The sequence below is a fragment of the Musa acuminata genome, chromosome BXJ3-8 (genome assembly GCF_036884655.1).
Source record: "Musa acuminata AAA Group cultivar baxijiao chromosome BXJ3-8, Cavendish_Baxijiao_AAA, whole genome shotgun sequence".
In the NCBI taxonomy this organism is placed as follows: Eukaryota; Viridiplantae; Streptophyta; class Magnoliopsida; order Zingiberales; family Musaceae; genus Musa; species Musa acuminata.
In genome coordinates this window covers 5,278,537-5,302,738 of record NC_088356.1, presented here as the reverse complement: position 1 = coordinate 5,302,738, position 24,202 = coordinate 5,278,537, and the positions used below count along the sequence as shown (strand labels likewise).

General features: G+C 35.8%; 4 protein-coding genes across 7 annotated transcripts; 2 read left to right on the top strand and 2 right to left on the bottom strand.

Moving 5' to 3' along the window:
• Nucleotides 1–3,431: 3,431 nt before the first annotated feature.
• LOC135646097 (tubby-like F-box protein 8) lies at nt 3,432–7,637 on the bottom strand. 2 transcript variants are annotated; one of them, XM_065165248.1, is made up of 6 exons: nt 7,467–7,637; nt 6,305–6,387; nt 5,756–6,226; nt 5,464–5,551; nt 4,542–4,674; nt 3,432–4,432 (listed from the first exon to the last, which is right to left on the bottom strand). In XM_065165248.1, the coding sequence occupies exons 3-6, from the start codon at nt 6,110–6,112 to the stop codon at nt 3,706–3,708; spliced, it is 1,305 nt and encodes a 434-aa protein (XP_065021320.1). In that variant the 5' UTR covers nt 6,113–6,226; nt 6,305–6,387; nt 7,467–7,637; the 3' UTR covers nt 3,432–3,705. The 2 variants fall into 2 exon arrangements, with proteins under 2 accessions (XP_065021320.1, XP_065021319.1); XM_065165247.1 differs by having other exon boundaries at nt 5,756–6,206.
• A 499-nt stretch (nt 7,638–8,136) lies between these two features.
• LOC135645708 (uncharacterized) lies at nt 8,137–9,101 on the bottom strand. Its single transcript, XM_065164350.1, has 3 exons — nt 8,704–9,101; nt 8,539–8,628; nt 8,137–8,469 (listed from the first exon to the last, which is right to left on the bottom strand). The coding sequence occupies exons 1-3, from the start codon at nt 8,872–8,874 to the stop codon at nt 8,137–8,139; spliced, it is 594 nt and encodes a 197-aa protein (XP_065020422.1). The 5' UTR covers nt 8,875–9,101.
• Nucleotides 9,102–12,995: 3,894 nt separating this feature from the next.
• LOC135586867 (uncharacterized) lies at nt 12,996–18,723 on the top strand. Its single transcript, XM_065164203.1, has 7 exons — nt 12,996–13,276; nt 14,695–14,724; nt 15,232–15,330; nt 15,707–15,815; nt 17,119–17,421; nt 17,503–17,557; nt 18,401–18,723. The coding sequence occupies exons 1-6, from the start codon at nt 13,148–13,150 to the stop codon at nt 17,520–17,522; spliced, it is 690 nt and encodes a 229-aa protein (XP_065020275.1). The 5' UTR covers nt 12,996–13,147; the 3' UTR covers nt 17,523–17,557; nt 18,401–18,723.
• A 149-nt stretch (nt 18,724–18,872) lies between these two features.
• LOC135645625 (soluble inorganic pyrophosphatase-like) lies at nt 18,873–24,202 on the top strand. Of its 3 annotated transcripts, none has more exons than XM_065164204.1 (9): nt 18,873–19,877; nt 20,770–20,897; nt 20,985–21,013; nt 22,640–22,705; nt 22,882–22,989; nt 23,148–23,213; nt 23,294–23,414; nt 23,526–23,607; nt 23,833–24,202. In XM_065164204.1, the coding sequence occupies exons 2-9, from the start codon at nt 20,774–20,776 to the stop codon at nt 23,873–23,875; spliced, it is 639 nt and encodes a 212-aa protein (XP_065020276.1). In that variant the 5' UTR covers nt 18,873–19,877; nt 20,770–20,773; the 3' UTR covers nt 23,876–24,202. The 3 variants fall into 3 exon arrangements, with proteins under 3 accessions (XP_065020276.1, XP_065020278.1, XP_065020279.1); XM_065164206.1 differs by having other exon boundaries at nt 20,757–20,897; XM_065164207.1 differs by lacking the exon at nt 22,640–22,705.

Sequence of the window (24,202 nt, the reverse complement as noted above, 5' to 3'; positions counted from 1 at the left end):
ATGGTGACAATGGGGCCAATGGTTGTTGGATGCTGCAGCTTTTTGGATCCATGGTTTAGGGTTTTGTCAGTGTCTCATGGCAGTGCCAGCTACATGTGAACTGTGCATCAGTTTCTTGTGGGTTCCAACCTGGTTCCAAAAAATTGTTCTTTTAGGAAGGAAATAAAATGAAAATTATTTTGAATAGTATATAGATATATGGTGTATATTTAAATATATTTTACTTCATCCTAGAGATAGAGCTCTTCTATAATAATAAAAGCAACTCTGTTTCCATGAGGGGATTGCAACTCTGGTGCAAAATCTCTGATTATTTGGAGAATTATTTTTTTCTATTTTTTTTATAACTTTCATGTAATTTTATTTTTTTTTTTATCCTAAGTGTTTATCCATTTTCTTAACTCTTCCCGTTAGGATTAAGTAATATATCTTTCGATCGAGGAAGATATACAAAATATGTATCGCGGGTTCAAACTCTTGATTCGAAATTGAAACCTGAAATATATCATTATATTAATTATTTGGATTGATGTTTATCTCTGACTTATTATTGATTTTAATTAATTTTTTTTTTTTTAAGATGAAACATTACTAAGTGTGATTTGTGATTTAGACATTAAACATGTACAAACAATTGACGAGGCACCGATAAACTGATTCGATTGAATCAAATAGTTTATCATAATCGATTCAATCAAAATTCATCTAGTCTAATTTGAATAAAGAAATTTTTGCTTATCTAATGTTTAGTCCAAACATCTATGTATCGATGGGTTAGGTATAGATACAAGATAGAGGATGCTCTACTCGTTCATATCCCTTATTTACGTGAGTGATATAAAATACCTTTTATTCTATTCTTGTCATTATTTATTTTTTTAATCCTCACCCTATTAAAAACGAGTTCTCTATCTTTATTCAATTACTAAATAGAGTAAGATAAATTAAGATGAATATATTTAAAACACATTACTTAAAAGAATTTTTGAGGTATTATAGTGTTTATTAAAGTCATTTCCTCAAGAAATTTTGTTCATAATCTTGATAAAATCATTCAATGCTCAAGTCAATATAAAATTTTATATAAGAATATTTAGAATCTCAAACCAGAATATTCCCTACATAAAAAATATTTTATTATATTGATATGACTAGAGTTTTGAATAATCGAAAAGATCATCGATATCAAGAACATTAATAATATTATTAGTGTCCTACTTTTCTTTTATTTTCTATTTATTTTTCTCTTTTTTTTCCTTTTCTTGGACTCCATATATGGTGTTATGCTTCCTAGTGAAGCAAAGCAGGTAAAGTTTCTTTATCCTCAACCAAACACACATTATTTTAAGAGGGGAAAAGGGATCTCTGTTCCAAGGAAAGACAACCTTCCTTTACCTTTTCTTCTTCGTCCTTTGAGTGTCAGTCGAAAACAACACCGATGAAAGGTATCGATGACTTGGTCGCACTTGTTTGGCCATCAAATCACACATCAATTTAGACCAATTCTTCCATCTCATGCAAGATAACGAGATATCCGATAGACATTTGGTGATAAGGATTTTTGCGTTGCATGGTGATCCACATCTTACATCAATCCTTGTATCCCAACAAGTATGTGCCACAAATTGGGTTGGTACATATTGGATCTTGATAAGAGATTCATTTGGTCAATCGGTCATTGGTGTCTGCGATCTATATGTTCATGAGGAGAGTAAAAGAGATATGACGGACTTATGAGCCCTTCGTTTTTATACTCCTCAATCAATATGAAACTAAATGACTTTAGCAGTTCTCCCTCCAGTAAGGAAACCAAGAGCTCATAGCCAGGATACACGGTTCTAGAGCGAGTTTGTTCAACCAAGATATAGGTCTTGGGCCCTCCTAAGACTAATCTAATAAGGAACAATTTAATCGGTCGACTATTGGTGCAACCCGTAGGCTTATAAGGAATTGTCCGTTTTAGACGATGGATTTGATCATATTCGAACTTTTGATATATCGAACATTTAAATATATATTTTATTTGGTTTAAACTTTTAGATTAAAAAAATATGATGATAAAAACTAAAAAGATAATAAGTTCTAAGGATTTGGTATGAGATCAAACTTTCTAGTGAGTATAAAAATCCAAAGGAAAAGGGTGGGATCAATCATGATCACCATACATACCCACTAGCTGAACCTATAAGATACTGTGATGATCCCATGATAATAAAGTTAGAATGTTGTCCAATGAATTGGTAACACATTGAGAGGCAATAATGTGGTACTAATACTGACTTTTGGACCTTTATCTGCTCACCTTATATTGTATCGACACGAAAGAGGCTTACATCTAAAGTCTTACATGTATATATATATATATATATATATATATCACTACGATTTAAGGCTAAGTAGAGAGAGCACGACTTTGGCTTGGCTTGCAAACGTTGTTGTCTAATTCATGGATATGATGTAATGGTGATATGACAATTCTAATTCGAACGACCCTTTGCTCGAGTAACATTTGACAATTCCACATAACCCTTCACAACCCTTGAATTCCATATAAGAAGTCCAAAGATAGATACATGTTTGAGGAAACACATGCGACGTTGATATGACAAGTCTAATTAGAACAACCCTTCATGTTTGAGTAACATTTGACAATTCCACATAACCCTTCGATTCGAGTAACATTTGATAATTGTCTGTGGAAACACATGCGATATTGATATGATAATTCTAATTCGAACAACTTTTCATGTTGGAATAATAATTGACGATTTCATATATTCTCCAAATTAGATTTACCCAATCCTCTTATAAAAGACATGGTGTACGTTTGCCTTACGATTACTAAATCCTCTTATAAAAGACAGGAGGTAACTTATTTTTCCCAAAAGAGAATACTTTTAACTCTTCAAACCTTTCGAATCCACGATTAATTTACTACTTTCGACACTAACTTAAGTTAGTACCAAAGATATAGAAGAAACCCCGATATATTTTTTGGATGATCCCTTGTTAAATCCTCCAATTATCCTGACACAATACTTACACTAACTTAAGTTAGTACCAAAGAGACTTATCGGAGAAACCCCGATATATTTTTTGGATGATCCCCTGTTAAATCCTCCAATTATCCTGACACAATACTTACACTAACTTAAGTTAGTACAAAAGGGACTTATCGGAGAAACCTCGATATATTTTTTGGATGATCCCCTGCTAAATCCTCCAATTATTCTGACTGACACAATGCTTGCGACAAACTTTGTCGAGAACCAGTTGACCCTGTGTCCCGATACCTCGGACAACCAAAATCGACATCGACATCAACATCTAACACATTAAATAAATTAATATTATTATGATACAAAGCCCAGACCTATAAGAGAAGGAATATTATTCAGGCCAGAGTAGAACACAACCATAAACCAGGTAAGTAGAAAGCTATAAATGGAGTTGCCAGTGTTAATATTTTGAAGAGCAATTCATGCCATGTCCATGTAACATATGCAACACACTACAAGCAGGAACTAACAAGCTAATATCTGAGTGACTTTCCCAGTTCATAAAGGTATATATGCCTCAAAGCACAATTGCAGGTCACAGCCTGCACTGGCAAACAAGAAGAATCAACAAGAAACAGCAAATATATTTCAAAAATTTTGTTCTTATCTATTTAAGATTTTTTCCTCTTTTTTTACTAACTAATTACTATTCACAAGCCAACTTGGTACCGAAGCTGGTCAAACAGATGGCAAAAGCCTGGAAGGCCGAGAGTGGATACCTGAAATCCATGGTAAACATATCCTTCGCCACCTTACCAAACTGCAATATAACCTTATCATGCTCGGATGGTGCTGCTGGCTCGGACAGCATTGGAGCTCCTGCAGCAGGCTGTATCGCAGATATCAACTGGAAGTTCTTCACAGAAGCAATAGTCACCCGGCCCCGGAAGTTGAGGCACCAACACTGCAGCTGCTCATGCCACCTTGGGGCCTTGTTTCGCAGCACCAATGGCCTCTCCTTTATCTGATCCCCATCTTCGCCCTCCCGAGTTCCTACGGTGATATCGGAGAAGCGAGAGCTGTTGAAGTCCATAGAATGGTCTATTATGGAGGACCTGGAGAAGGACATGCTACGGAAGGAGTCCTCCAGTGAATGTGGAAAAAGGTTCTCAGGCTGGCTAGGGACTCTCCCGCCAGGCTCAAGCGCTGATGTCGGAATAGAGTACATGACACAATGCATTCGTCGTGGTCCTCGTGTGCCAAGGACATTCAACTCGTACTTAATCTGGGCTATGCTGTAGCTGCCAGAAGGGACTTTTGGAGATACTTTCTTGGAAAATCTGCGGCTTGTTCGACCAGGTGGACAAAGGGCAGCCCCACTGTAAGGGGGCTGGGTGTCATATATCACAAATTTTGTGCCTAGAAAATTTGATCTACAAATTCAACAGGAAGCACATAAATCACAGAAGGAAGAATTATGATTCAGGTCTAACGTAACTAGGTATTAACAAGAACAAGATCACAGCCTTTCAAATCCAGTACCTCAGTTTTCCAATATAGGTGTTGCTCGACCTTGATATATTGTCAACATCCATTGAGATAATGTACTCGGTACAGGTAGTCCGACGATTCCTCTTAGCTGACAGGAGAAACTTCCCAGTCTCAGCAAGAACAGCTACAGAGACAAATAAGATCATAGATGTGTGTTAAAATAAAAAATAAGAATACTCTAAATGCCATAGGCACATGACAAACGCAATAATTTTGAGATAAGAGAGATTGCTGGTACATAGAATGAATGTGACAAGGAACTGCAATACCAAACCACCCAAGATCATGTTTGGTCTTTGTGCAGGAGATGAAAAGGATAAGAGGAAATGTTAACACGCTTACTTGTTACATCTAAAGGATGAACAAACAGAAGAAAACGGGTGATTAGCAATATAAAATGGCATGTCTGGCACAAAATAATTCCTCCAAACAGAAAATGGTCACAAGCAAGCTTTATGGGACCAAATTTACTTGCAAAATAGGTTATCTAAGAATGACAGAACAAAAACAAAATACCTTTAGTTACTTAAGTGGATCCCTTCAAATGATATTGTTCTATGTTAGTAACATATGTAGCTGAGGAGAAAAATTGACATACAAAGGGAGTTAAGTATGACATCCAAGTTCCTATTTAAGTGATAAACCAACAACCCAGACAAGACAGACTATGATGTACCAGCTCGTCGTGGAAAACATGGAAGCACTTAAAAGCATAAAATTGCAAGACATCAAACAAGATGATCATTTCACATATACATGACAGGATACGACACTAAATTCAAAGGCATGCAATCAGACAGGCACAATCAGAACCAGCATAAGCAGAACAAACGACATTAATGAAAAGGATTTAGTTTAGAACAAAATTCTGTAGTATAGTAAATCAAAATACACCAAGTGAAAGCACACTTACAAGGGCTGAGACATAAGTAGAGATGATATGTTAATTTTGATTTATCCCTTTTAATGAAACATTGAATGGTTCCATCCCGAGGTCCAGGCTGCAAAGGGTATCAGGAGTCAAAAAGATACAAATCATTACTGTGTAAGTAACTACTGTGTCAGCATAACAAAAATTCAATTTGGTTATCAAGGGTTTACCTGTCCGATAGCAAATGATTCATAGTCACCAAACATATACATTAATAGAAGGATTTTCAGTTTACGTAATAAAGGCCAAATTTTGTGAAACTTGGTGAGGGTACCTGTTTTAATGATATTGGAAAAGTGAGCTTTCCACCGAACTCTGGACTCCTAACAATCTCTTTGCACATCTCCCTCCAACATCTGCAGACAGCCGCACAGGCAACAACATCCCTGCGTGATGGCCAGGTGCTTTCACTTGCCTCCAGCCTTTTGATCACATCGCGTAGAAGCTCAGGAGGGAGGCTGGCCCAGCGACTCTGCTGGACCACAGGATATGGATTGTGCAGCTCTTGCACAGAGCCCTGGGACTTTCCCCTGCGATGGCCTATTAGCCCTGAAAGCCTCACATCAAAACTCCGTCTTGATAAACTCCCAAAGCCATCTCTAACATCACGAACTATACTTCGGAATGACATCTAGTCTGACTCAGGCGGTAAAGCAAACAAGCCACAGTCAAACCAGCCAGCCCCAGAAGTATATAGCTAGAAGCCTGACACAAAGTGCCTTAAACTGCATGCAGAACAAGGAACCTTCTCTAAAGATTGAGAGGATAAGATGTAAAGCAGAACAAGTTTATGAAGGAGAAAATGACGTAGCAGAGTTCATACCTTTTTATACTAGTAACTTTCTATTATTATTAGGAATTTGGAAGCATTCCCATATTAACCCCAATATGTGCAGGCAAAGTTAGCTGAAAAAATGAACAATGCATTAACTTCAAAATATCACCCATCTCATACAGGAACATTGCAGAAGATGAGATTGAAACAATTTTCAGTAAAAAAAAAAGAAGATGAGCAATTGGATTTAAGAATGTCTATACACCAGCTAAAGCCATGTATTGAAAGAAAATCACAGACACAGTTATTGCAGAGTTTAACAATAGATATAATGAATATGACAAGTTACTAAATTATATATGGTAACTACAGCTTGAAACTGATACATTACATCTAAAGCTCCTAACTTAACCCAATTTGGGGCAGCAGGGTGGGTATAATATGGCTTCAAAATGACATTTATCATCAAACACGTCCCCATTGTACAAATTATTAATAAAGACAATGACTACATTGGATATAAAAGCCTGACACGATCTGAATATATGTTATCCATAGAAGCTTGTCTTCTCCACGAACAAATTTTACCTGAGAAAGGATTGGATGAACTCAGATGGGCATATGAAAAGTACCAATTAAATGCTATCTTCTACACATTCAATTTTTATGGAATACTTTAACTTTTCATAAAGAAAAAGATTTAAAAAAGAAGAGAATCGACGATTTTTAATATGCAGAGAGGAGAAATAATGAGCTCTACTTCAAATAAGAATTTCCCGTTCATATCTTCCGAGCACAAGCTGCAAACTTACACCTTTAAACTACCCTCCTCAGTCCTCACTTATATCACAGAACGAAATGCCGCGAACTGGAATGCAGAAAGCACGGACGCGATAAAGGAGAAATGCGCCATGGATAAAATCGAGCTTTCAGAGGCCAAATCTAGTTTAATAAATCATGATTCTCCATTACAAAGGAAAAAAAAGAGTAACAAAAACACCAATTATAAAGAACTCCCACAAAGTAAAGAACTCCAAGATCAAAGCTTTAGGTCTAGAATTGGAGGGGTCTTCCATGTATATCCGTGATTATTACCCCAAATATCCACACAAATCACTGCCTACGAACTACAACCAACACCATCCAACCGATTCTGATCCAAGAAAATAGAACGCTATATTCCTCCCAAGAAAAGCACATCCCTAAGTACCTCGAATCGCTTTGACCGAAAGGCAAAATCTCCAAGGGGGAACCTCGGAGCGCGGCGCTTTAGAACCCCAGCCCTGGATAGGATGACACGAAACGAATCGCCTTCGGCAGGATCGAGAAGACGGAACTCAGAGCTCCATTCAATCCGATTAAGAGGAGGAGGAAACGGGGTAGAGATTGATGTCGGCGAAACGACGGTGATGTGACTCCGCGTTCGGGATTGACATCCCGTTCCGTCACCGTCACGTTGCGAGGGACCCATCCTAACGACGTCAGCATTCCGTAACGGCTCCGCTCGTCTCCCTCGCGTGAGCGCGTAGATTTCAGAGTACGGAAGAGGAATCAAGTTTGGGTTCACGTATTCAAGCCGTTAGCACCGTCTTCGAGCATGATGGGTTCACACGATCCACATAAATCAAGTTAGGGTAATCTATTATTGGATTCAAGACGAGTTCTAATGGAAGAGTTCGCTTTTGTTCTTTGACTTTCTCTCTGGTTTTTCTTTGAATTAAGCTTCAGCTTCTGATGACGAAGTGTGACTCCAATAGAGAAGACGAAGCCGAGAACTCGAAATTGGATTGCAATGAATCAACGACGAACAGACTCACAGACACACTTCAAGAGGATAACACCGAGGATCAAACCATGCTCGAGAAAAGCAAACCCCTCCCTCAATCCAATGCGTTCGACTCCGATGCTGTTGGATTTGGTTCTCCTCTCTTTGGGTCGTCCTCAGAATCTGCTGCAGTGGTTATGCTCGTCTGTGCCGCTGCAATTGGCTTATCAACAGCTGCGTGATCGTCTCCTTTCAGTGGTTCAACAGCAGCTGCTACAACAGGTTCTTTGTCTACGATTGCAGTGTGTTTGTCGTCGGTTTCAGGCTTCGCAGCATCATCTTCAACCTTCTCCAGTTGTTCTACGACTGCAGTTGATCTCTCAGCAGCGGCTGTTGCTGTTTCGTGCTCTGCAAGTAGCACAGCTGAATTCTCAGCTTCTGCAAGTTCCTGTGTTTACCATGAGATGTTGTCTTAGTTTGCTTCTAATGTATCTGACTTCGTCCAAACAGATCGTACCGCCACAGTTGTTGCAGAGATTTGGAGTTGCTCAATGGGGTGTTCTTCCTTGGGTTGCTCCTCTGGAGGTGCTGCCTCCCGAAGTTCCACCTAAACCAAGAGAACAGAATGACGTGGTCTAACAATGGATCCAAAGTACGAAGAAGAGAGCAGCGGTCGCTTCACCTCGCTCATCAGAACGCCGAGAGACCGGCGGTCGGTCTCCCCTCCGTCGTCGCCGCCGCCCCCTGTTTCCTTCACGACATCATCCTTCTTTTCCTCGGGCATCGTCTCCTCCCGCGTCACAGGTGCGCTTCCTCCCTCCGTTGCATTCGGCTTGGTAGCACACGCACCCATGTCTCTCCCTCCCTCCCTCCCCTCTCTGCGAAGAATGGAGGAAGAAAAAGAAGAGAGAGGAGGAGACAGGAGGTGGTGATGGGTGAGTGGAGACAGATGGGATTGTCCGGCACAAACGAGGCCATGTAAGAGTCCGCTTCATTGCCGAGGGGCGTCTTCCAAGGCAGCATAGGCTTTGGATAAAGAAACGAGGGTGTGGGGTCGTGTGGCGGCCGGACAACTCGATACATCCGCCATGGTTTCCGAGGAGAGCGACACAGTGGGTGTCACACGGTATCGAATGATACTACTACGGTCGTCGTGAGGTGGCCGATCGACACCATCGTCTGTATTTTATGCTGTGGCCGGTTGCAGGAAGGCTGTGTATGGTACTCCTCCATGATGCATTGCTATGCGATTGATGAGTTCTATGGTGCGGCTTAATTTAGAAATCTTTAAAGCTTTTTTTAATCCAATCCAACACTATAAATTGGTTACAGTTTATTTTTTTTGATTTTTTTATTTACACAAATAGGTAGATTTGATTACCCATCTAATTTTCTTTTGAGAACAACTCTCATTATGATATATTAAAAAGAGTCTATTAAGTTAGCACATTTATATTTTAAATTTTAAATTTATTTATTTACACAAATATCCATATTATCTTTTTTTTTAGAGAATAACTCACACTATGATGTATTAAAAAGAGTAATGCTACGTTTAAGAATATATTTATATTTTTAATATGAAAAAGAGGTTTGAGTGAATGTATAATTATAAAATGCTTCAAGTGTTTGGTAAATAACAGATAAAAGTTATATTTTAAATATGTATTAAGGTAAGTGTTGTGTAATGAAATTATATTTCAAAAGTCTATTCAATATTTTATGATAAATTTATCCTTCTAATAATTTTAATATTTATTGAAATGTATTTATATTTTTATTATTTAAATTAATAAAATAAATATATGTATGTAATTTTAAAAAATGTATGGTCCAAATATATAATAAATAAATAAATATAATCATATAAATAAAAATAAAATTAATTTTTTAAAATAAATAAAAAATGTTATCTTATAAAAATATAAATTATATTGATTTCTCACTAAATTATTTTGACAATCTTGTAATTTTAGATAAAATTATATGGTACTATCAAATTTTGAAAAATTACATAACCATATTGCAAATCCTAAATGCTAATGCTATATTCATTTGTTATTTATCAAGTACTCAAACCATTCACAACTACACATTCATTCAAATCATTTTCTCTAACTGTATAAAATGTGTATTGAGGTAAGTGTTGCTTGATAAAATTATATTTAATATTTTATGATAAATTTATCATTCTAATGTTTTTTAGTATTTGGTCAAAAATGAATACATACTTTTTATTTAAATTAATAAATAAAATAAATGAATGTATGTTGTTTTATAATTTATTAAAAAATCATCATTTTATTATTCATAACTTATAAAAATATATCTAAATTAATTTTTTATCTTTACAATATTATTTTTTAACTAAAAAATAATCATATCTTTTTAATATCGGTCATAAGTGATAAAAAAATCTTTTCCACCCAAGTCTTAAATTTATCATAAAATAGAATATTACTCTAAAAATAAATATAGAATAAAACATATTAGCAACCATAAGCTGGTAGGAACCTCCGTAAAATTATAAAAATAATCTTTAATATTCATAAAATATATATTAATAATTTAATATAAAATGATAACATGTAACTTCATTAAGAAACTTATATATTAGAAAATAATTATTATTATTATATATTAACTAAAATAATACATCAGTCATATATAACATATCTCGATGACATACAAAATAGTTAAATAACAAAAACATACATTACACTCTCTCAATAAGACATACTATATAGGATAAATATTCCCTAATAATGGATTAAAAAACCTACATTGTACTTCAAACAGTAGATAAAAAGAACTATAGATCCCTCCCCCGTCCAAGTTGAGATATATTCCTCTCAATAACATATGAAAAAATCATCTAACCATCATGCCTTGTAGTCCACTAATCAATAAAGGGAATCACTCTACTACCCCCTCAATAGAGATACATAAACAATTATGATCATTTATTAATCTACCCATACACTCAAGTAGTATGATAAAATATTATAAGAGATCATGTTTAATATATAATTTACTAGCTTGTTCATTAGTGGTCCTTGATAGACCTGTAGCTCATTTTATATGTTATACTTTCGACTACTTAGCATAATCACATATACTACATGGTAACAATCACATTAATATAATAAATTTAATCTAAAATTTAAGAGAAATCAATAATTATTTTCAAATGACATCTGTAGATAAAAATTTTAAATTCATTAAATCATAAAGACACAACATCAATATCTCAATATTCCTTAAAATTAGAATTAGAACAATCCAATTAACTTAAATCAAGCTAAACTCAATTAGGTATAAATGAAATAAACTTTAAATCCTTATATAATCAATTTGAAAACACTATAGATTAGTCTAATTTAGATTTGATTAATTTTAATTAAGTTAATTGAGCTTAAACCAATCAGGTTGGTCAGGAATCATCTTAAACCAAACTAATCAAACATATTAAATTCAATTAATTAATAAACTCAAACCAATAAAATGAGATGAAATTAAACTATATTACATAGTTGTTAGCTTATACCGAACCGACCCTCCTAAACCTTAGATGGGTTATGTGCATCGCATATGCTTATCCTTGGTAGCATATTGGTTGAAGTATAATGGGCTAGATAAAGGGTCGATGATGTGCGTAGCGCTAGTTGCATAGTTGGGCAAGCCTAACTTTACGAGCTAAGCTAAGTCACACATGAGTTGGGTTGAACCTTATAACTGAATTGGGTCATGCTTGATCATATGGGTTAGATCATACATAGTCACATGAGTTAGACCATTCGTGATCACATGGATTATGTTGTATCAAACTACATAGACTACAATATGAGTTAGATCATGTATGTTAGGTTATGCTTGACCACAAGGATAAATATAATTTTAATTTTACTTTCACACACACAGAGATATAATTATAATATAATTTTTTTATAGTTTATACACAAAAATATAATTTGAACTATTTACTTTATAAAAATTACATTACTCATTACAAAATAAACTAATTAATTATTTATTAATTGATAAACAATTTAAATTATTCACATGATTAAAAATTAATTTTGATTTTTTTTCTTACCATACTATACAAATAATGAAGTTAATAATTTAAATAAATAAACATATTATTTATGATAATTTGATTTATGTTAAGGAAGATAAAATCATCATTGATTATAATATATTTGTCTCTTGTGTGATTTAGGAATCCTAAAGTGTAAAAAAAGAATTACCCTTCTAATATTTTTAATATTTATTCAAAAGTGAATATTTATTTATTTATATTTAAATTAATAAATAAAATAAATAAATGTATATAATTTTATAAAAATATATGATATAAATATATAATAAATAAATAAAAATCATATAAATAAATATAAACTATTAAAAAAACAAATTAAAAAATTATCTTATAAAAATATAAATCATATTAATTTCTTATTAAATTATTTGATAATATTATAATTTTAAACAAAATCATAGGTACTATAGAAAATTAGAAAGTTACATAAGTATCCTACAAATGCTGAAACACTAATGCTCCGTTAATATAGCAGAGCATTTGAGTATTTTTAATACAATATCTATGTCAAATATGATTTGAAAAAAAAAATTTATCAAATATCAATTCATATTTTAAATATACATCGGGCTCGATGTATATTTTGAATGCCTTCCCAAACACTTAGTGATTAATGCACTGTTGTATGATTGATTGATGTGTCTCATGATAATTTTTTTGAATTCATATGAAAGCGTCTTTCGTAACTAAAGAAAAATATATTTTAATAATAATAAAAATACTAAAGAGATAATCTTTATATAATTTCTATCTTAGCTAACTATTTATAAATATATAATTAACCTAGGCAGAAGATAACCATCCACACCGTCGCGTCTGCCTCCATGCGCTTTGAGATTCGTTAACGTACTTGATTGTCGTATTTGGGTCGTCGCCGTCCAATTGGGGGAGGGGGGAGAGAGAGATGCCGAAGGTTTCGGCTACCCGCTGATCGATGGAAGCCCACTGGGTGGATTGAAATGCGACCATCCTCGCCCGGGAAGGGGGGAATTCTTGTCGCCCGTTTGGAGCTTCGGAGGAAATCATGCAAGCACTTGTTCCGAAGAGCGTCTTGATCGTGCGGATCCCCTTCTGCAGCCCGTTTCACCGGGTCTCGGCGCTCCATTCCACTCCAATCACCCTCGCAAAGTGGAATAGCAAGTGGGATTCGAAGGTCGGCCTTCTCTGCTCCATTCTCGTTTGATGTATTGTTTGCGTGAACTTTTTATTCGTTTTGCTTTCCTTTTGTGTCCGTTGGAGTAGATTTTTCTGATGGAAAGTAACAGTGCCTTCATTTTGAGGGGGAGCGGATGTTGTTAACAACTCGGGGTGGCACCTATGTGATAAAATCGGGGTTTATGCCGAATGCATATGAGAACGATCGACATGGAAAATGCAGTGATTTAGGTGGTATTATTGACAAATGATGGAAAAGGAGTGAGTTTAGATGGTAGTGATTCGGAATCGAGGTCAGTGTTGTTCATTGCCTCAGAATTTTGGCGACTTATTTGAATATTGTGGATGCCTGATTATCTAAGTGGACTATGAATTGTAGAACTTTGGAATGAGGAACTCGAGACAAACCTTTCAGTACCAACTCGCAAAGAATTGATTGTTATGTGAAGGTTGAAAGCTTTCATAGTTTCATTCAAGAGATGGCGCAAGATGTGGATACACAGTAGAGCATGGATGGGAACTATAAACTTAAGATGTATAATAGCATATGGGCAGATAATACATACAAAAAGGAAGAATGAAATGGTAGGCGACAGCAGCAATACTATTTCCAATATGAGGTGGACCTAATCATGTCCCTTCCTTCTCTTTAGATGGATGCACTATTTTGAAATTAACCTAAAATTTTCAATTAAGTCATCCATGGTCAGTACATGAACATGTAGAGGTTACGAAGCAAGGTGGGCCCTTTTATTGCCTGAGCCTACAATTCAGGTGCAGAAGGCATGCCTTTGTTAACCGTCTAGTTTAAACCTTAGCTAAAATGAGGCTCAAAACTTATGGTTTGACTTACTAAGTTTGTAGTTGAAGCAACTAGTTTATACTTCATAGGGTTAATCATGGTGTTAATTTGTCATGGATGAATTGTATAACTATCAGCAGTTTTTTGCATCTTCTTTCAATTAAACGAGACATTGGAGAAAGTATTTTATTGTGTTATTGTTTGGTTCAGTTATATAGCTTCAAAGACAAGTCTATCTCTTTAATCTCCGTATAATGGTTACTGTCTAGTAAATTTGCAATAGGTCATTAGTTAGTGGATTTCTTGGACATTGTTTTGTAATAAATATTTCTGGTACCTTATTAAGTTCAATTCAGTTTTGGGCTGTCCTTTTGATAATTTTATGTGGTGTAAATTCAATAATCTGAATAGCTGCAAGGCCATTATTTAATTATACCTTTGCATTTGAATGTCTTGCTATTATTGTTATCAATGGGTTTCTTTGTTTTAGCATTCTGGGGGCATGTGTTAAACTGTAGTGGAAGTTGCTGTTCGTGCCTTCAAATAGATATTGCAGTATATATTTACAATCTAAATATACTCACTCTGCAGTCTGCACAACTTTTTTTTTTCAGGCTGATAAAAGTGGTCCAAAGCCATCAAAGGTATTATATAAAGCTTCCATGCTCGTTTGATTCAATTGTTGTGTTTATCATGTTTGCTACTTTGGTGATATAGGTCAATAGCATCCACATAGGTCAGTGGACCTACAGACAGATTTGCAGAAGTCATGAATCTTAACTTAGCATCCTTGAGATGGATAGATTGATAATAAAATAATGAAATGAGACAAGCAATAGTGTTTCCTGACTATTTTACTTCTAGGACAAATTTAGGTTGTTCAAAATTTTTTAAAATGATAAAAAATATTCTTCTAAGTATCATTCTGGACCATAAAAGTTCAGTAAATGAGTCAAGCATTTTTTGTCTATTGAAAAGTATACTTGTAGGACAGTTCTTGTTGTTCAAAATTGAAAAAGAAAAGAATTCCTATAGGTATTAGTATGAGCTGCAGAAGAGTTTAAGCTATTCAGTTATTCAGAATTACTAGAGATACTGCTTCTCTCAATATATTATATGTTATGGTTGTTCTAACTCCAGACTTTGGACAGACATATGTGAGATATGCAGTTCGCCAAAAGCGTGCTGAAATAAAGAAAGCTCTAAAAGATTATCTTCTTTATGGAAAACCATCCAAGCAGAACTGTCAGGTGATACATCTATTGTAATCTAAAGAATCTTGGACTTCTGGCATGTTGCCATTTTTTTCTATCTTCTTGCACTCTTCTTATCAATTACTTCTGGTAGAAGTAATTACTTCTTATCAGTTCGCCAAAAGCGTGCTGAAATAAAGAAAGCTCTAAAAGATTATCTTCTTTTTGGAAAACCATCCAAGCAGAACTGTCAGGTGATACATCTATTGTAATCTAAAGAATCTTGGACTTCTGGCATGTTGCCATTTTTTTTCTATCTTCTTGCACTCTTCTTATCAATTACTTCTGGTAGAATACTTGTTTAATGATTTTGATTCCCTACTTCTGGGAATTTTATTTCATTGTCTGTCTGACATCTGGCTTTTTCTATTAGGACAGAGACATACATGGGTTCGATGACACCTCAATATCTAGAAATTTTGGAAAAGCCAAGTTCCACAGTTCATCGAGCCATGGAAAATGCAATCATGGCAGCAAAAGAAGTGAGTTGCTTCTTATAATCTTTTGGGATAGTCATCTCTTGTCCGAATTTCAATGACCTTTAACAGTTAGATTTTGTTTCATTGTTTCCGAACTAGTATTGTCCAAGTTTTGCTTTACAAGGATGACATATTCATTCTAGAAAAAAAATATATGATGCCTTAATCTTGATATCGATGGTAATGATGAACTTAAGAGGATCATATTTATGATGCTATTTAATTAACTAATTTGAAGTTGAAAGAACAATTATATTAATGATTTTAATTCACTATCCAGTATGTTGGTGACAATTTGTGGTTCTGAGTAGGAATGTTCTGATAACAAACGTTAACATTTAATTTTGTCCTTCCTTCATGCTCTGTTATTATATTTACTGCTTTGTTGCAAATAGAACATAATGCTACATGATCATATGACCTTCATTTGATAGACTTTTGCCAACTACGTTAAAATTCTGCAGCCTGTGCTATGATGAAGAAACAAGGACATGGCACTGCTATATTTGGCAGTTCATTACAGAATAATATATAAGTTAAAGACACAAAATTAGTTGAAATCCTTGCCTTCAATCTGTTTACTTTTAGAAAATTTTCATGGCAAAATGTTCACAGTATACATACATATTGAAACTAGAAAACATCCTCCCTTCTTTGTTTATCTTCCTCTTTACTGAGTCTCCATAGTGGTGTGGTTGTGATGGAAGCAGCTGCTGTGATGTTAAAGTGATGGAAGTAGTTGTCTTGGTATGGCATAACACTGACGGTGATGGCAGAAGCTGTATTGTAAGTGGCAATGGAGGTAATAGGACTATTGATGATGGGAACATTGGTTTCAACTTAAGCTGCAAAGGCGGGGTGGTAAAGTAGCCATCAAATGGTCGTGATAATGGTGATATTGGTGGTGGCGAACTGATAATGGTTGTGGTGTCACTGGTGGCAACAATTTGCAGCAGCAACAATGATTGTTGCTGAAGTTGTTTGGTCTGTTGAGTATTTGTGGTACAACTTTTGTAGAATGTAGACTAAACTATTTGGAATGTTGGACGCCCACTGTTCATGCAGTAGTTGCAACTTGCAACATTGTTTTAGAAGGCTTTTTTGATCTTTGTATTACTTGTGATTCTGTTGTACTGTGGAATTGTGATGTGCGCAATTGACATTTTGGATGCTTTGCATGCTAGTTAATGTGGAATTCTTTTTTCTTTTACAAATTTTCATATATTGCTAATTGATGTTTGATTTTGTTAAAACATAAGTTATGTTTTATATCTTACATCTTTACTTCCCATTGCTGAATGAATAGACAGGCAGAAAAAGAACAGCTCCTATGATGAAGACTCTTATGATAACCCGGAGACAATTTATGAAACTGTCTTTGGTGGACACAGAGGTTTTACCTGGTCATTTGAGTCGTGGGCGAGGTGTCATTTTAGCAAGTCAGGAACACAATTTGAATGGAAGAATGAATCTAGATGGGAAAAAACTCGAAGCAGAGTATGGAGTGAAAGCGATGACGAGGACAACTTAACTGATGTGGGCTCACATTCCCATAGGGTTGCTCTTGGGTTAACACCAACAGGCCCCCTGAAGTTAGATGATGTCAAAAGTGCGTGAGTTCTCCAGAATTTCTCTTCATGTAGATCTGATACCACTCTCTGTTGCTTAATTAAACTTCTGCTTCATGCAGCTTTCGGATATCTGCTTTGAAGTGGCATCCTGACAAGCATCAAGGCCCTTCACAGGTCAGCACTTCTTTGTTGAAAACTTTATGTGCTATAGCTGCATTGGTACGCTATCAGGACAAGGATTTGAGCCGTGTAAATGAACCTTGGTTGAAACTATTGACCAACAAAATCTGTTTGCACATGTTTGAAATTACCTTGAAATTATATGGTAACACTTCCTACCCTTTCACATATTTTACATATTGGTCACAGCATGTGTTTAGCAGACTGCAGCTTCCTTTTATTATCCTTTTCTATATGATATGCCTATTATAAAAATTTTATATAGTGCACTATGAGAGATTGTGTAACGGACTAGCTGATTAAGTTTGGAGAGCTGGAGGCAGTAAGATATACATAACCATTGATTAGAAGATAAATGAAGTTCAATATGCAGAATAAAGAGTTTAATAAAACAAGAATAGCTCAAATTAGTATAGGATTTTTTCTTTGTCGAGGAAATCATTACCCAAGTGCCTTAATAGGTCTTGTATAAAGCTTTATAGTCCTCTCTCATCTCCCGTAGTGCTTTCATTCGAGATTCTACTGTTAGTTTCTAACATCTGCAGTGAAGTAGAAAAATGAAAACGAATTAGAAAAGAGGAAAGCACATCATTACCTCATTTAATGTGGCCAAACTACTGATCCTTTGCCTTCCAAAATTTGAAAAAAAAAAGCAGTTGGAGCATATACAGATCCAGGCACATTCAAGCTTAAGAAAATCACTAATGCATAGAGGCATGATTAATATGGCCTGAAAAATGTAATTATAATTGGCTTCGTTGAAGCAGTTGGTTCATTGCAAATGCTCAAGTGGTTGGCTTTTTTGTTCTGTAACTAATATATAACCTTTTGATGCAGGTTATGGCAGCTGAGAAATTCAAGCTATGTGTCGATGCATACAACTCTATTTGCAGTGTCCTCAAGACGACATAAGCTGGGGGTGTAATGGATATTTTTTATAGCCACTTCATTCTTTTCATTTTTCACATATTTTACTTCAGTTCTTTGGAGCTCTTGTTCTCCACTTGAAATAGATGTAGAATTAATTCTTCATAAGCTGAAACTTACTTTCAGGTCTGATAACATTTACACCCCTTGTTTCTTCCAAATCTGTACGCTATATTGTATCAGAATCTCAACCTAACCCATATACAAAGCATGGGCAATCTGATGCTCCTGTATCTGTGTGCATTTGCCTTGATATGTCCTATTTCTTTGAGGGATTCTTCATGTTGGTTCTATACAAATCCTTAAACAACATAACTCGCATAACACTGTATCTATTCAACTTCATATTGTTGCAATGTTTTCTTGTACAGATTTTTCTTGCAGAACTTGCAGAACAAGGTTAGCTTTTCTTAGAAGCAGATCGCAGTAAGTTATCCACAGCCCTCGTTGCATGTTTCCATTTGATTGGTGATGACAATTACGTTATTGATGCTTTCTAATAATGCAACCTTCAACTCTTTGATGCTTCCATGCCTGACTTCAACTTCATGTTATATGCTTCATATATATCGCCACCTTCATATATGCGAAATGTTCTTTCATAAATAATCGCAGAGAATAATTTTATCGAGGATAATGTAAATTTATTTCTTTATTTTTTTTTACTGTGGAATGTAGTGACAGATTAATTTTATTGTGGGACATAAAGCCTGCGTTGAGCTGCCACAGTGGTATAGGTTGTTCCGTAGTGATATACTAACACATTGTATGCCGGTATGAGCTGCGATCCCGAGTGGGGGTTGGGGGAAGACAGGTGCAGTATTGCTCGGCAACCGGCGGCGCGAGCAATGGGTTCAACAAATACCGCCGATGCGCGAGCAACTTGGCCGACTGGGCTGCCAAGCTCGGCACTGCCACCACAGGCGATGAGAGCTCGTCGCCTCCTGCAGTACCAGCTGCATCAAATCAGGCTTCGGCCGTCACCTTGCTTCGTTCTCTGGGAGGAGATTCCTGCTTTCTTTGGTTTATCTTTTTGCCTTGGAATGCTCCACTTGCTTCCACAAGTTTAAAGCCACGCCAAAAACCAAAGGCAGAAACCCTACATCCATGGAAGGTAGAAAAAGGCCATTAAAGAAGAGGGGGAAAAAATAATTGACGGCTTGAAAAGATAGATCACTAGAACTTCGAATAAAGTTTCTGGTACTGCATTGGCAGCATTTGGATGGAGAACATGGCATAGAAAATGATAAGAGTAGTGGGAATATTACTGCTCATCATGATTTGTGAGAATCGAGCACGCAAGTCGAAGGGAGAAGCTCAGTGGCAGCTCCTTATAGTGTGGTCACTGATTCGAATCCCTTCGCACTCGATCGGCTCCTTCGTCGAGGTATGACTCCTCCCCATGCCCTTTCTTGCACTGGTTTTTTCTTTCTCTACTTGCGATCGATGCTCCTGCAACTTTTCTTGTGGTTGCACGCTCTTCCATGCGATTTGATGCCCATTTCCCGCTCGATTCCGTGATTTATCTTTCTGTTTAGCTTCTTACTGTTCGTTTTGTAGCGAGCTGGTTCTCGATCTCGAGTTGTCATCACGATCCCTATGCTGTGCGCCTGATTTCGTTGTTTGTTGTGGGGAATTAGTATGCTTTTGCCTGTGGTAAATCCAATCTGGTTCGTTCCTGCTTACAAAGATCGGATGAACGGGCGATCTGCTATCTTCGTCTTAGTTTCCGGAATCACCTTTCTGTTCCTTTCTCCCTTCCTTTCTCCTTTGGGACATCATGCTAATATATTTACATTCTCTGGGTTTTGTTCTTGAATTATATTAATATGTGAGTTGAAGTATTATGAAATTATGTTTGTCAATTGAAGTGAAGGATACCTCTCCATAACTCTTCCATGGACCACATGGCATAAGCATTATTTCTTATGGCAAGAGAACTAACATAAATGCAAAATGAAGTGCTAACTGCTAAGATCACTTTTCTACTTGCAAACTAGCTATTCTTATCTGACAAGTTAGCATAATTGATGACAGCTTAGTGATCAATCAATTTTCATGGTAGAATTTTTTTTTTTATTGAACCCTGAAACTTTGTTTGACATTGGTCATCTTCCATCTTCATGTTGGAGATTTTTTGTTTAAAGATTGATAAGGCACAAAGCTTTTTAAATGCTATATTACCTTATATGTATTTGTTTATTAGTTGCTCGAAAAAATGTTTGATATGAAAAGGATCTTGTAGTGCTATAACATGTTGTACTAGATTTTCAATACAGAAACATGAGTGAAGAAAATGAGACTGCCTCGAGAGAGAATCACCCAGTTCCACGGCTGAATGAAAGAATTTTATCATCATTGTCGAGGAAATCGGTTGCTGCGCATTCTTGGCATGATCTTGAAATAGGTCAGTGTCTGATACACAGCGGTAACATTTGCATCTGCTAATTTGGAACAACCTTAATTGACTGACTAAACACAAATTTGGATGCAGGTCCTGGTGCTCCTGCTGTGTTTAATGTTGTAAGTATTCTTTGAACTCATTTCATATAGGTACTCGACATGATATAAAATCAAACTAGAGTGAAGGTAGTGGTTTTACTTGACAAATGGAACTGATGCCAATTGAGAACCCACATCTGATCAGAGTATGTTTCTCTTTACTTTTTGAGCACACATAGAGAAAAGTTGAGCAGAATAATGGGGCTAGAAAAGCACATACTTAACTGGGTGAAAAAAATTATCAGAGTAATGGAAAATTGAGAGAACAACTCAAAACACATGAAAGAAAAATGATGCTACATAAGCACAATTACTCCACCAGATGAGAGGAGCTTTTGGAGTAATGGCAACTTGAAGGAACAGATCAAAACATACCCAAAAAACTTAAATTTTCAGAAAGAATTAGAAGAGACTAAGAGAGGGGGCAATGCTGCAATCAAATTCTCTATCTGCCATAAAAGTTGAATATATCTCTGAGAAATATATTCAAATCACTCCTTTGTTTCATTCTTATTCTAATCCTTCTTCTTCTATCTTCAAATAGTTGCATGGTGCCTCAGAATTTGCCACAGTAATCTAACATTCATTTCTATGGTTTTGCCTATTTATTTAATAGCCCTTGCTAACACATTTGTAGCCCTTGTCGTTGTCAGGGTCTTCTTGATTTAAAATATGTAGATCTTAGTACTGACAAGTTCTGAGAAGTAAGCTTTCTGATTGATAGAAGATAAACAATCAAATTTATATTTACAATGATAATGAGCATTCTTTGCTACCTTGCAATCAAATTTATGTCAATCATTAAAGGAAGTGGAAGAAAAAGTTGGAGAAAACTTCAGCATTTGATTTCAAACAACTAGTTCATTAAAATATGAGAAAAATTCACTCCTGCAATCTAGCAGTTGGTTGTCTTAACAAGTTAACGGTAAGCAAAGTTTTCTTTCTTTCTTTCTTTCTTTCTTTCTTTCTTTTTTTTACTTGATGATGTGAAGAAGTGTTGCATATTCCCCAGCATGAAGTTCATGCAATAAAGTTGGAATTTTGCATGTTGAAAGTATCCATTATTGGATGTCGGCAAATTTCAAGTTTTGCAGTCATTAATATGAAATTATGAATTTCTGTTAGGCACTACACCAAAATGTCCAAATTCCATTCTGTAGGCCAGGCTCTCATGTAGCTTATCCACATCAGGAAGTTCTGATCAATTTTGTGGTTTAACCACAGCTTGCTTGCTTGTTGACTGTCGCTCTGTTTCAACTATCTTTGTTTTTTTTCCCCATGTGCCTCAGAAAATTTCCACTGTCATGCTTCTTTGACATGTTCTCTTTTCTTGTTTCCGACCTGCGTTAATCTGGAAAAAGGATGTTATCAGGCAACACTTTCAAAAGAAACTTACTTTATTTACCTTCAAGTAAATTGCAATAGATGCACCAACATTTACCAATCAGTTCAAGCAACGTTGGTGGGGAAATTTCAACACCATTAGGCAGACAGATTTTGCACTGATGAGGACAAAAACCTAGCAATATCTCTTATTTAAAATGATGGGGAAGATTCTCATTTACTGCTTACTATTTCATTTCAAATCATTTTGTTAGTTTCTGTGGTTGTTTAGTCAATATCATATCCTTTTGTGGATTGGCATAGGTTGTGGAGATAACAAAAGGAAGTAAAGTCAAATATGAACTTGACAAGAAGACAGGTCTGATTAAGGTGTGTTTATGTGCTAACAATCTTCAATATATGAAGCTCCACAAGACAGCTACTGGTTAAGATTTACACTGATGTTAGTTCACTTTGTCGCATATATTATGGTGGACTCTTTTATCCGTTTTTCTGTTGCCCAAAATCTTTCTGCTGATACAATCCGATCGATGCAAACTTCCCAGGTTGATCGTGTATTGTATTCGTCAGTAGTCTACCCTCATAATTATGGTTTCATCCCTCGCACACTCTGTGAAGACAATGATCCAATGGATGTTTTGGTCCTCATGCAGGTCGAACCTTATTGCTTAAAGCCATTTTGCACTATACCTGTGGAGTCTGTTGGTTGTTGATTTACTGAATATGTAGGCCTTGTCAATTGTAGATAGTGATTGCTTTTTTATTTATGAGGATTGTTAGTATTTATTGCAAATAAAAAATATTTGAACAGGAACCAGTTCTTCCTGGATGCTTTTTACAAGCCAGGGCCATTGGTCTCATGCCTATGATTGATCAGGTAATGACTTGGATAAAGAACAAATTGTGAATCTTATGGCTCTGAACTAAAGTGCTCAAACTGGTTTGCCTGGAATTTAGGGAGAGAAAGATGATAAGATCATTGCAGTCTGTGCTAATGATCCTGAGTTTCATCACTACAATGATCTCAATGAGCTGTCTCCCCATCGCCTTGCTGAGATACGGCGTTTTTTTGAAGACTGTATCCTGTCATGCCCCATCTTTTTATATATTAATTAGGCTTCTGGTGTAATCTCGCTTCGCATTTTTTCCCAGGAGGAATGAATGCTAGAATCCTTGACAAGATCTTCAGACAAGAAGAATGAGAACAAAGAGGTAGCAGTCAATGAATTCTTGCCTGCAGATACTGCCCGTGAAGCCATCCAGTACTCAATGTAAGTCAGCTCAAGCATTATATACAAGTGAAAACATTGCAAAAAGTTTGGTCATGGGTCGATACATTTCCTGATGAACACAATTATGGTTTGTAAAAAACTTTAGAAGAAAAACCATTAGAGATGTAAACTCCACAAACACTGGCTTTATGTAATATTTTAAGAAGAGTTATGTGCTATGTTAATTGTGATAATCTAATTATAGTTGTTGATGAATACTTGCAGGGACCTTTATGCTCAATATATCCTGCAGAGTCTGAGGCAGTAGAGTGGCAGAGTTTGTTGGATTGACTATGTTGGTTATTAATCTTTACCAAGTCAGTGCCGTTTGCTAAGTTTTCCTCCTCCCCCACTGATCTGATGAGAGGGGTCGAAGTTTGCAATAAGATAATCAAATCTTTTCTCACTTTGTGACTTGAAACAATTTTATAAACCATGTAAGTCCTAGTCTGAGAAAGGATACAGTTTAATTTAAGTGACAGCTTTTTCTAAAATATTTTGGCAACGAGCTGAAACTGGATGGTTGTGCTAGGGATATGTAAGGAATGCTTGTTGATGTATGTATTTCTAATATGAGCTTGTTTTCTTGGTTTAA